The sequence below is a fragment of the Mesoplodon bidens genome (assembly GCF_964165515.1).
Source record: "Mesoplodon bidens genome assembly, chromosome: 10".
In the NCBI taxonomy this organism is placed as follows: Eukaryota; Metazoa; Chordata; class Mammalia; order Artiodactyla; family Ziphiidae; genus Mesoplodon; species Mesoplodon bidens.
Genome location: NC_138172.1, coordinates 18,366,654 through 18,378,322, shown reverse-complemented (window position 1 = coordinate 18,378,322; position 11,669 = coordinate 18,366,654). Strand labels below are relative to the sequence as shown.

At 50.7% G+C, this 11,669-nt stretch overlaps 1 protein-coding gene across 1 annotated transcript; it reads right to left on the bottom strand.

Annotated features, from left to right (window-relative positions):
• Positions 1-11,102: 11,102 nt before the first annotated feature.
• On the bottom strand, positions 11,103-11,669 carry LOC308623634 (large ribosomal subunit protein uL11-like). Its single transcript, XM_081246230.1, has one exon. The coding sequence runs from the start codon at positions 11,610-11,612 to the stop codon at positions 11,112-11,114; it is 501 nt and encodes a 166-aa protein (XP_081102356.1). The 5' UTR covers positions 11,613-11,669; the 3' UTR covers positions 11,103-11,111.

The window sequence follows — 11,669 nt, the reverse complement described above, 5'->3', positions numbered from 1 at the left end:
GATCAGTACATAGTCATTGGATGAATAAGTGTTCCTTGGAGCCCAAAGAGCCCTCCTTAATACAACAGACGACAACCCTCTCTCCTTACCCCTTTCCTTATGTGGTTCTTGAGTTCCTCAGTCATTTTACTGGTCTTTGTGTATCTTCACTGGTGGATTCCTCAGAGCCTTTCTGGAGTGGACAGAAAAAAAATAAGAGAATTTACTTATTTGACAAATACTATGTGCCAGGTATGTTTCTAAGCACTTTACCAATATTAACTCATTTGATCCTCCTAACAACTATATGAGGATTGTAGCATTATTATCACCCCATGTTACAGATGAACAGACTGAGGCAACAGGGGTGGAGTCACTTTCCCAAGGAAAGCAGCCTATTAGGGGCAGAGCGGGGATTCATGCCCAGGGAGTCAGGCTTTGAGCCCACCTCTGCGACCTTTCGGCCAGTCCCCTCCCAGGTGAAGCGGAGGAAGCGTCCTCACTCCTGGTAGGCGGTCATGAGTCCTTGGGCCCCTTTCTCACTCTTACATTTGGGCTCTTGAGCAGGACCCAGGAAAGCATGTACTCATCCCAGCACAAAGCCAGGGTGAAGCACGTCTGATGAGGACTATGACAGATTGCAGCGCGACACTGCAGGATGATTGAGGGCTTCGTCTAATCACACCAATTGGTATAAATTACTATGTTGGCCGCCCCGAGCGGCATCTGTGGGATTTACACCTCATTAGATCAGCAGTGCCAAATGAAGCAACAGGGCTGGGCCATCCCCTCCTCGGGAGCTGTGTCTGTGCTGGGCAAAAATCATCAAGGGGAGCTGGAAAGTGGGATCATAACCCTCCAGGGAACGCCGGCAACCGAGCTGGAGGAAACAGAAACTAAAGTAGTTGCAAGTTTGCGTCTGGGCGTTTCTGATTTGAATCAACTCTTTACACTTCTGCCAAACTCCTGCTTCAGCTCTTCTGCAGTTGGCAATTTAGCCTGAGAACAAGCAAAACTGCAGCCCCAGGTGGTCCGGGGAGAGTGCTGGCAGGCGCAGAGGGTTCTGAGGTTTGGGGATTCAGCCGAGGCAAGGATTCAGCTTTGCTGGGGGAGATGCCAAGGGTCAACTGAGCCTCCTCCAAGTTTCCACTGGCCACCACCCCCGTTAAACAAACTATGTAGAGAAAGTGGCGCACACAGCTTCAAGATCACCCCCAGCACTGTGCAAGCCCCACTCCAGAGCTTCGTGCAGTCACTCCAGGCAGCCACCTCCTGTTCCTGCCAGCCCTGCCGGAGGTCCAGAGGATAAAAACAGGAAGGCAGGAAGCCAGGAAACCTGGATTTCCTTATTGGCTTCCGAAGGTGGGGGGCGGGAAGGGAAAGAGGCAGAAAACGAAGAAAGGGTACAACAGAGCCAGGAACAGAGCCCAGACTTGATTATAAAGTCGGGAGGCTTTATGTCATGATGATGTTTTAGCAGCCATGGGCTTTTTCTCCAGACAATGTCACAGATGGGTGTCTATGCTCACCCTGCAGTTGATGAATGGGCTTGGGGGTGGGGGGCATAGATAATCACTTGAGTCGATGAGATCCAGCAGAATAGAAGTCTTGGACCCGGTGTCAGGTTCACGTAAAGGGCGCCCGGGTAGACACTGGCTCCACCCTGCCCAGATGTCCTCTGCACACACCTGCAACCAGGGCAGCTCATCAGGCAGGAGGGCTGTCTGCCGCCCTGAGAGCATGACCTGCGTGTGGGGAAAGCGGAAGAGCCCCCCGGGAAGCAGCCCTGGGTGATGGCCGATGAGGCACTGGGATGACTTCAGGGCAATGTTCTCTGCTGTTCACCAGAGCTCCCGCCGGCGAGCCGGGGCTCTGGTTGTCCACAGTGATAACCACCTTGATACATACCTGGATAATTCTGCCTCCCCCTTCCCTGTCTTACTTCCCTCCTCCCTGCTAGTGCTTCCTGGGATCCCCTCCCAGACAAAAGACTTGCAATACAATATTAGTCTCCGGGTCTGCTTCCAGGAAAACCCAAACTAAGACAGTGTCTTTGTATGACTTATTAAGAAGCACCTGTCTGGGTAGATGTGGTCTCATGGGCAAAGGACTTGACAGGCAACCCTCTCTAGCCTGACGAAGCCCAACACCAGGGTACCGACCGGCAGGTGACATGCGGGCTAGACTTCAGCCCCCTGATTCCTCTGCTGGGCATCTTTGCCCGACACAGAGGCACCGTGTCACCTACCTCTTCTCTCTTCTCAGTTTCAGGGAAGGAACAATTTACTGGAAGGGACACTCATCTTTTTTGAGGCATACCAGAAATTCCACCAACATACTCTTGAGAGCCAAGGAATTCCGGGCAGCAGCAGCAGAGTATGAAAGAAACAGCGCAGGGTTTGAGTGTGACTGCTCTGAATTTGAATCCCGCCGCGGCCACATCCTAGCTGTGTCACTTTGGGTTCATCTTTTTTTTTTTTTTTTTTTTTTGCGGCACGCGGGCCTCTCACTGTTGTGGCCTCTCCCGTTGCGGAGCACAGGCTTCGGACGCGCAGGCTCAGCGGCCACGGCTCACGGGCCCGGCCACTCCACGGCATGTGGGATCTTCCCGGACCGGGGCATGAACCCGTGTCCCCTGCATCAGCAGGCGGACTCCCAACCACTGCGCCACCAGGGAAGCCCTGGGTTCATCATTTTAATAATCCGCAGCTTCCACTGCCTCAGTTGAGAAAGGACGCATATTGCTTGAGGCATAAAGTTAGGAAGTAAATCATGGGTGCAGTGCCTGGCAGTCAGAAGGTGCCCTTTCAGTACTGGTCCCTCCTCATTCCTTCTGCACCCCTCTCCCCAAGTAGCCAGCGGGGCTCGCCGAGTGGTCAGGGCCAGACTGGAACGCATGCGCATGCGTCTCCGAGGCCCCCTGATACTCAGAACCGGGTCAACCCCATGCTAGTGTTGAATGCTCCCGCTGTTAGTGCCAGGCTATAAAATGTTAATGAAAGGAGGCCACCGAGCAGGTGATGGTGACAAAGCTCCCAACCCATCTGTTCTTCCCCTCCCTCCTCTTCAGGCTGGCATGAAAACAACTCCTCCACTACTCCTCTGCTGGGTGAAGTGATGCACAAACACACCCCCCTCAGGAGACCCCACGCCAGGAGAGGGTACCCGCCTTCTCTCTGTATTTCTTGACTTTTGTGCTGTGAGTGTAAGGGCCATGGCTGTCACTGGATTTCTTAGCAGGTCCTCCTGGGTTTGGCACCGTCTAAGGTTTTCCTCACCTGGAGGTGCTGACTGACCATGAGTCCTGGGCCTCCTTATCTAAGCACAAACCTTGCCAAGCTTATTGTTTCACTCAAGGGAAAGAGACAGGAGGACCTGCAGAAATAAGATTCTGGAAGCCTGGAGACCCTGACAGCACCTCCTCCAGGCTCTCCATCGACCCACCCCCAGCCAAGCAAGCCTGTTTTATCCATTAGGACACATGCATAGACACACGCATGCGGACACACACACACACACAGAGGCACACGCGCACACGCCACCTTCCAGGTCTCACAAACATGTCAGAGAAGAGGAAAAAATAAAAGGCATTGGCTCGAAACATTTAAAGAAAAATATGCAAAATCAGAATGAATGTCTAATTCAATGTTTACAAACATTAGGTCCACTTTGTTCACTGTCAGGTTTAGTTTTCATAAAGATTGTATTACATACGAAGACAATCTGTGAGCTGGTTACCTTGCTTTGCAAGAACTCTTGATTATGCATGATGATTGCTTAGAAAGCAGAGCCCATAGCAAATTAAATGAGTGACTGTTCATAGCCAAGTAAGTTCAAAAGCAAACTTCTAAAACTTCTTTACAATATAGATAATATATAAAAATAAATATATCTACATATGTACATATGATAGGAGTGCATTATAATATGTATGTGGTATACATAATATAGGTATTATATATAATATATATACTGTATATATATATTATATATAATATAGGTATTATATATAATATATACTGTATATATATTATATATAATATAGGTATTATATATAACATATATGTATAATATATATGATATAGGTATTATATATTATATATGTATAATATATATAATATATTATATATATATATATATATATATATATATATATATATACACTTATGATGTGGTTTCAATGTAATGTTTGATGCAACATATAATGTAGGGTGTGTGGCTCTAAAAGAGAAACCAGCGCCAATAAACATCTTTAAATGGCCTGCTATGAGGCAAAAGTCACGATCGTTACTTATTCTTGGGGAACTCTTTACTAGAGTATACCTCTCTCCTGAGGAAGCCCCCTTTTTTTTCCCCCTGGAGACCCTCAGTCACTGGTCATGAAAGATGCACACGAATAATTCCTGCCTTATTATTTCAACATAGGAAAATGGCCATTTTGCCCCTTAGAATTAACCAGCAACCCATATATATGCCTTCCTCTGCCTCTTGTCCTACAGATTTGCTGCCACACCTGTTACCTCCAGAGATTTCTAGAAGCTGGTTAGGTTCACAGGCAACTGAACCTCTTCTTTAAATCTCTGAAATCTTACTGCCTTTCCCCCACCCCTGCTCCACCCCAGGAGCCAGCGGGGTGCACCAGGCCTCCCAGGGTGGCCACCGCCAATGTGCAAGTGATCAGGCCCCTCATCTTCTGTCCCTGATTCTCAGAGGCTGTGTGCCCTGTGAAACCTCTGAGACTAGAAAGCCACGTGCCCCCGACCCCCCACCGGCTTCTGCCAACCTCTTCAGAGCAAAGGGGTGAGGGGGCTGTTAGCCACAGGTCATTAGCGGAGGCTGAGCTGACGCAGCGCCAGGGCGATCCCCTCACAGTGGGCATCCCTCAGCCTTTTGTTTTCATGCCGCTTCAAGGAGCAAATTGATTTCAAATACACACTTTAGAGCCTCTTGTTCACCCCATCATCTCTCCAATTAAGGCAAAAGGCTCAGGGGCTCGTCTTCACTCTGAGGAAACCATGGGGGTGCCCTGGGCAGCTCTGGGTGGGGAGAGGTACCAGCAGCACTGACTGGAGACAGATGGGTGCTGGGCTTGTCGATGAATAATTCACACCCCGAGAGCCCTGCTGATACTTGGCGTTGAAGAAGGATTCTTTCTGAGCCCGGCCGATGTGCAGATGCGGGGGGTGGGGGTGTTCTCGCAGGCAGAGGCCCGGACAAGCCTGGGAGAAGGAAGAAAGAGGCGCGGCTGGAGCTGCATCCACTGACTGCTTCAGGACACGCATCAGGCATCTCTGGCAGCTAACTCCCAAGCTGCTCTCCCAGGCAGGGCGGCCAGGGCTGAGTTCTTAACAACACTGCAGGCCACTAGATCTGGCTCCTGGAGGGCTGTTGAGTGAGATGAGGGTGGCTCTTTCCCCTCCTCCACGTAAAGCTTTGCTCCTGGATCCCCCTCCACCCCCTGGTCCCAACCAGCCCTTGGGAAGCCACTGTTAGTCACATGTGACAAAACTGCAGACTCACAGAAAGAGAGAACTCAATTCAACAAACACGTATGGAGTGCCTGTGATGTGCCAGGCACTGTTCTGGCGCAGGGGATACGGCATAAACAAAATGACCAAAACCCTACTTCTCAGGGAGCTTAAATTCCACTGCATGGACTCTCTGGAAACCAGTATGATCCAGTCTTCTCTGGTGGAAGAAAAAGTAAAAGGGATTGAGCTCCAACTGTGGCCCTAACGATGTGTCAGGAACTTTGTGTTTCTCATTTGATTCTCCCTCAAGATGAAATGATCACCCCTACTCTAGAGACGAAGAAATCGAGGCCCAAGGAAGTTTGGTAAGATGCTCCAGGTCATAGAGCTAATGGGCAGTAAATCGTGATCTGTCTTCAAAGCAGGTGATGGGTGTCCTTCATGAAAGCTCCCCATTTCTCTAGCCCATATTATTAGTCTTCCTTTAAAATAAAACCAAGTTTAGTTGCTAATGCCAATATTTAATATCTTTGTGAGCCTGGGCAAGAGACTTGGTTTTGTCATCTGTAAAATGGGACTAATGGCACCCATATCCCTGAGTTGTAGTAAGGATTAGAGGAGATGAGGCTAGTAAAGCCCTTTGTCCAGAGACTGGCACTTGGTAAGTGTTCAATAAGTGTGAGCTGTCACTAATACTAGTAGTAGTATTTTTGTATTTGATATGAACAATCTCATATAGGGAGAAAATTATAAATTACACCTAGCAAATCACCCCTAATAAAAGAATAAAAACTAAGTCAGAGAGACTTTTATACTAAAAGTAAAAGCATACTGTCAGGCCTATAGAAGACATGTGCTGGGGAGCATTATGAATACAGCGGGTGCTCAATACACTGCGACCTTTTGACTCTGACTGCCACAGCTTTGGGACATAACTAAGAAAAATTCAAAATTGTTAGATGTGTATCTGACCACTCCATCCTAAAGACAGATCTGTGCTGGCTGTGATGACTGCAATGAACACTGCCCAGAATGGCTGTCAAGGGGCAGTGTCAGGCACGGTGCCTACCTGGGTGGCTCCTCTCACAATTCAGTAAGTGTCAGGGGCTCCATGCTTAGTACAGATATACCTCATTTTATTGTGGTTTGCTTTACTGCCATGGGTCCACCCCTGTGGTGGGACCGGAGTGTAGTGTCAGCCCTTCAGACAGTCAGGGACAGAGGACCGTTATCACAGAGTGGGACAGGCATGGTTTCCCCGGGGGGATGCCAGACAGACCAAAAGACAGGTCTACTATCGCCCAGGAGCTCAGGTGATTATGGGAAGATGCTTCGTATGACAAGCTTTTAAAAATGTTCAGAAAACAGGATGGGAGAAGGACTCCAAAAAGGATTACAAAAGGGCCACAGCTTTTGGAAAGACGATCCTGAAGCAGAACTCCACCATTCCTAATCTCAGGAATGACCTGGTAGTTCTAAGTCACTCCCCATCCTAGGAAAACAAGTATGACCCTGGCTGGCCCCTGTGACAACTACCAATGGGTTTTTTTTTGGGTTTTTTTGAAAGCAGCCTCCATCCCCTTCCCCTTAATTGCCCTCCCAGACTGGCACACAGAAGCCTCACCCCTCTCACCCCAGCCTTTCTCAGACCCTCCCCCTAGGAGGGCCTGGAAAACCCCAGAAGCCCCGGGCCAGGCCCCCAAAATGCTACTGCATAAGTACCCATATCCCAATTCTCCTAAACCAGGGGTCAGCAAACTTTTTCTGAAAAGGGCTAATTGGTAAAATAGTCTGGGCTTTGCAGGCCAAGAGGCAAATTCAAGGCTATTACACAGGGAAACATACAATGAGATGTAACATATGACAAGAGAAAAAATTTTCTACAAGTTCTTTTCAATCATTTAAAAACATATATATATATATATATATATATTTTAATTCTCAGTTTATGGGCCATACAGAAATAGGTGATGGGATGCATTTGGCCAGAGCGAGGTCTGGTTTGTGGACTCCTGCCCTAAACCATCCAAGGGGGAAGGAGCCATAAGTGAGCAGAACTTATATTGAAGGGAAGAGGGTGCTCTAGGATCAAAATCACAGCCACAGAGGGGGAAGGAGGAAGAAGGGAAGGTAACTGTAGGGGCAGAGAGGGAAAGAGAGAGTCAGAGAGGTTTGGGGGGGGGGAAGGTGACTCTTCGTTTGGGGGCAGGCAGAGACTATGATAAAAGAGTGATAGAGAACAAGAGAGTAAGAAACAGAGAGAGGGAGGGGGACGGATTTACAATATTTGTTGCGCCTTACAATGAAATTCACCAGGGACTATAGTATTCAATTGCTTTTCACTTATTGTGTGTACCGGGTTTTCTCTCTCTCTCTCTCTCTCTCTCTCTCTCTCTCTCTCTCTCTCTCCCTCCTCCCCCCGCCCCCAAGTCTGGGCCCACAGGGGCCTGTAATTTCTATGGGTTGCTTTTCCAGTCCGCTGGGATGGCTAACTCGCCCCCCTCTCTGTCCCAGCCATCAGAGCAATCTGGTTCCCTCACCCATCACATCCCTCCACCTGGGACACGCTCCTCCCACCCCACCCTCCGCCTGCTTAACCAACTCCCGTTTATCCTTTCTTCCGCAATGTTCCTTGACTCCCACTGAGTCCTCGGCTCCCGCTGCGCGGTGTCCTCCCCCGGGAAAGCCTGAGCGCCTCTCCACTTCCTCGCTTTGAAATGGGCCCACCCCTGTTGAAAACCACGCAACGGAGAAGAAAGCACTTTGAAAACTGTAAAGCTCATGTTGGCGTTTGGTTCCAAAGAGAGCCTACTTCTGATCGTCCCCTCTGTGCCTTCCACCCCAGGTGGTACTTCCATGGGCCCCTGGAGCCAGGTCTCCACACACGGAGAAATAACGTTATTGGGAGGGGAATGAAATACGCTTGTGATTTAAGGATCTGCTTCAGGCCAAACAATGTAGTCGGCTTTGGGGGTGGGAGCGGGCGCTCTGACTTCTCCATTACAGCCTCCCGGTGTTCCAGGTGATTATCTTTACATATCAGGAAATTCTGAGCGCGCCCACCTCCAATTAAAGACGCAGATGTCTGCCCTCCCCGGCAGCTCCCAGCCTGCCACCTTCTCGATCTCGGCTCCGAGCTCCATCTGAACCTGCCTCCTATAATTCTTAACTAAAACATGCCCCTTCGTCGACTGTAATTAAGCATATACTCAGCCGCGGCGAGCTTGGCATCTGCACCTGCCGCTGGGATCCCCTTTCTCCTGGCACCTGCGCTCCACCGCCCTCCTGCCCCGCCCCCGCCCTCACGCACGCGCAGTCGCGCAGCCCCGCCCGCGCCCCCTCGCCCGCCTCCCGGTGGCGCCGGAGGAACAGATGGAGCGGAGCGATCATCCTCTTCTTTCTGCCAGAAGGGCCCCGTTGCTCTGGGGGGAGTTCTGCGGTTGTAAGACACATAATTAGACACTTCAATGGACAATGCGGCGGATTAGAGGGGGTGGGGCTCCCGTCACGGAGGACAGGCGTCCTTATTGATGTGCGGCCCTCACACCCGCGCCCAGCCCGGAGGGAGCAGGGGCCAAGCGAGCGCATCCCGGGTGGCGGACCGCCCGCCTGCTCCCGCGCTTTGAATTCCCGGCCCTCTTCAGCGACGTCTGACTTTTCATTTTTCTTTTAAAATACCGTGCCAGGACGAGTTATGCGCAAAGGATGACAGGCATGTTGACGGCTCACCTGTCAAGTCCCCAAGCTCCGCGGGTCAGTGGGTCCCGCAGCCTGCGCGGTAGACAGACAGTGACGAGCTCCACCGACAGCCCTCGTCCCCCAGGTGTGAAGGAGTCAAGAAAAGCCCTCTGGAATGGACACACTCTGGGACTCAGCCTCTCCTCCCACGAGAGGCCGGGTGACCTTGAGTGACTCAGGCCACCTCACCAGGCTCCTCGAGGACAGCATCTAAGGTTGTAAAGAGCCCGGGCTGCAGAGAGGTGAAGATCCGATTTGGAATCCAAGGCTTGCCCCTTGCTGCCTGGGTGACATCAGGCAATCTACCTAGCCTGGGACCCTGGTCTCCTCTTCTGTATAGTGATGGGGATCGTCTCTGCCCCTCAGGCACTGTGGGACTCAGTACGTTTGAGCTGAGCTCCTTTGTGAAATTAGAGGTTCACTTGGAAAACCAGGGTATGTCAAGGGGGTCCTGTGGGAAGCAGAAGCCAAGAGAGAATTCCAGGTGCATCCTCTGTGAAGGATAAAGAGGAGAGCAGACAAGAGTAGGAGGAGACGGCCTCAGGCAGAGAGAGGACTGACGTGTGAAAGAAAGGAGGCAAGGAAGATCTGGTGGAGAGCCCCACAGGGTCCGCAGCCTGAGAAAGTCTCAGAGCTGTGAAGGGAGTCCCACGCTGGGTAGCAATGGCCCAGCACTAGCACCTGGGAACAGCCTGGGGAACATGTGGCCCCCGCATGAACGCCGTGCTGGATCAGGAAATGAAGCTGTGGCGGCCTGTAGCTGTCGGCTTGCCACATTCCCCAGCAGGTTTTCCCTGGACTGCGGGCTGAGCTGACACTCCTCTGCCTATCCTGCTCCAGGGCTGGCCACCTCACTGAGAAAAAGCCAGCCAGCACATCTCATTGGCCAACCGTGAATGATTGAGCGTGTCCCTAAACTGATCCAATCAGCGTGAACCTGAAGACACGTGCTGTGGATGCTGGAACACAAATACTCTCTTTTTTGGATGGATGTTAAGAAGAAAGTAGGTAGCTGCAGGGGCTGCTGGCAGCCGCCTTGGGATGTGAGAAGTGTCCAAACTGGGATGAAGTCAACATTGAGGATGGTAGAGGAGACAAACCACAAGAAACAGGGCTTTGGTCACAAAGTCAGCAGCTGGGTTAAGCCTCTCCTGAAATCTATGCTATCACTGGACTTTCATCATGAACTAATAAACCCTCTTTACAGTTTGAAGCAGCTGTCTCAGGTTTCCTGTTACTTTAAGAAAGACCTCTGGGGTTTCCCTGGTGGCGCAGTGGTTGAGAGTCCGCCTGCCAATGCAGGGGACACGGGTTCGTGCCCCGGTCCGGGAAGATCCCACATGCCACGGAGCGGGTGGGCCCGTGAGCCATGGCCGCTGAGCCTGCGCGTCCGGAGCCTGTGCTCCGCAACGGGAGAGGCCACAGCAGTGAGAGGCCCGTGTACGGGAAAAAAAAAAAAAAGAAAAGAAAGACCTCTGATTTGACCAGCAATAAGGGAAACGGATGCTCTCTGATCTCAAAGAGTAAGCACAGGCATACAGTCAAGCCTAATGGAACTGGAATTGGTGAAAGGGTGGTGTAGGGGTCCAAGGCTGCTCTAGGGTCCTCTTAACAGCTTCATGTGTCTGCATCCTTCTCCACCCAGCCACTCTCTTTTCCATGACCAGCTAGCTGGTGGTGTCTTCAACCCTCTCTGCTGTATCTTTTCTCCACTTCATAGATCCTCCTAAACTCATATTTCTTTGCCTTCGTCTCTGAGTTGGCCAGACCAACTCTAGATCCCCTTCAATGCATCTCTCACCCTCAACATCTGCTGCCAAGGGCCTGATGCCCTCTGCATTTCCCAGTGCAGATTTCTGAGAGCATGCATTTTTTTTTTTTTTGTCAAATAAAACTTTATGGAATTATTTTTCTTTGCAGTTCTTAACCAGCTGGGCATTCCACCACACAACTGTTGATTTCATCTATGATGTCATGAGGGTGACGGTCATCAACATTGCAGCCCACAGACTGGGCAGTCCCCAGGATCTTTTTAATGGTTCCAGAGAGTTCTCTAGCTAAAGACCGATGCAGCATCTGTCGGGCAACGCTGACAATCTCATCAAAAGTGATGTTTCCACTGTGCTTAATGTTGTTCTGCTTCTTTCTGTCTCTTGGTGGTTCCTTGATGGCTTTGATGATCAGGGCAGAAGCAGAAGAAGGTACCACCTCAGTCTGGGCCTGTGTGTTCTGAATGGTCCGTTTCACTGTAATCCTCAGAGCCTTCCAATCACCAGTTGCCTTGGTGATGTCATCACCAGTGTTTTTTGGAGACACACCCAGGGGGCCGATCTTGGGGGCCAGGGCAGATGTCGCACTGACTTCCCTCGCAGTGCACCTCAGGTACACGACTTTGATCTCGTTGGGGTGGAACTTAGGCGGCATGGTGGAGGCAGCTGGTGTAGATGAACCCAGATTTGGGAGGACCGAAGCAAGCCGCAC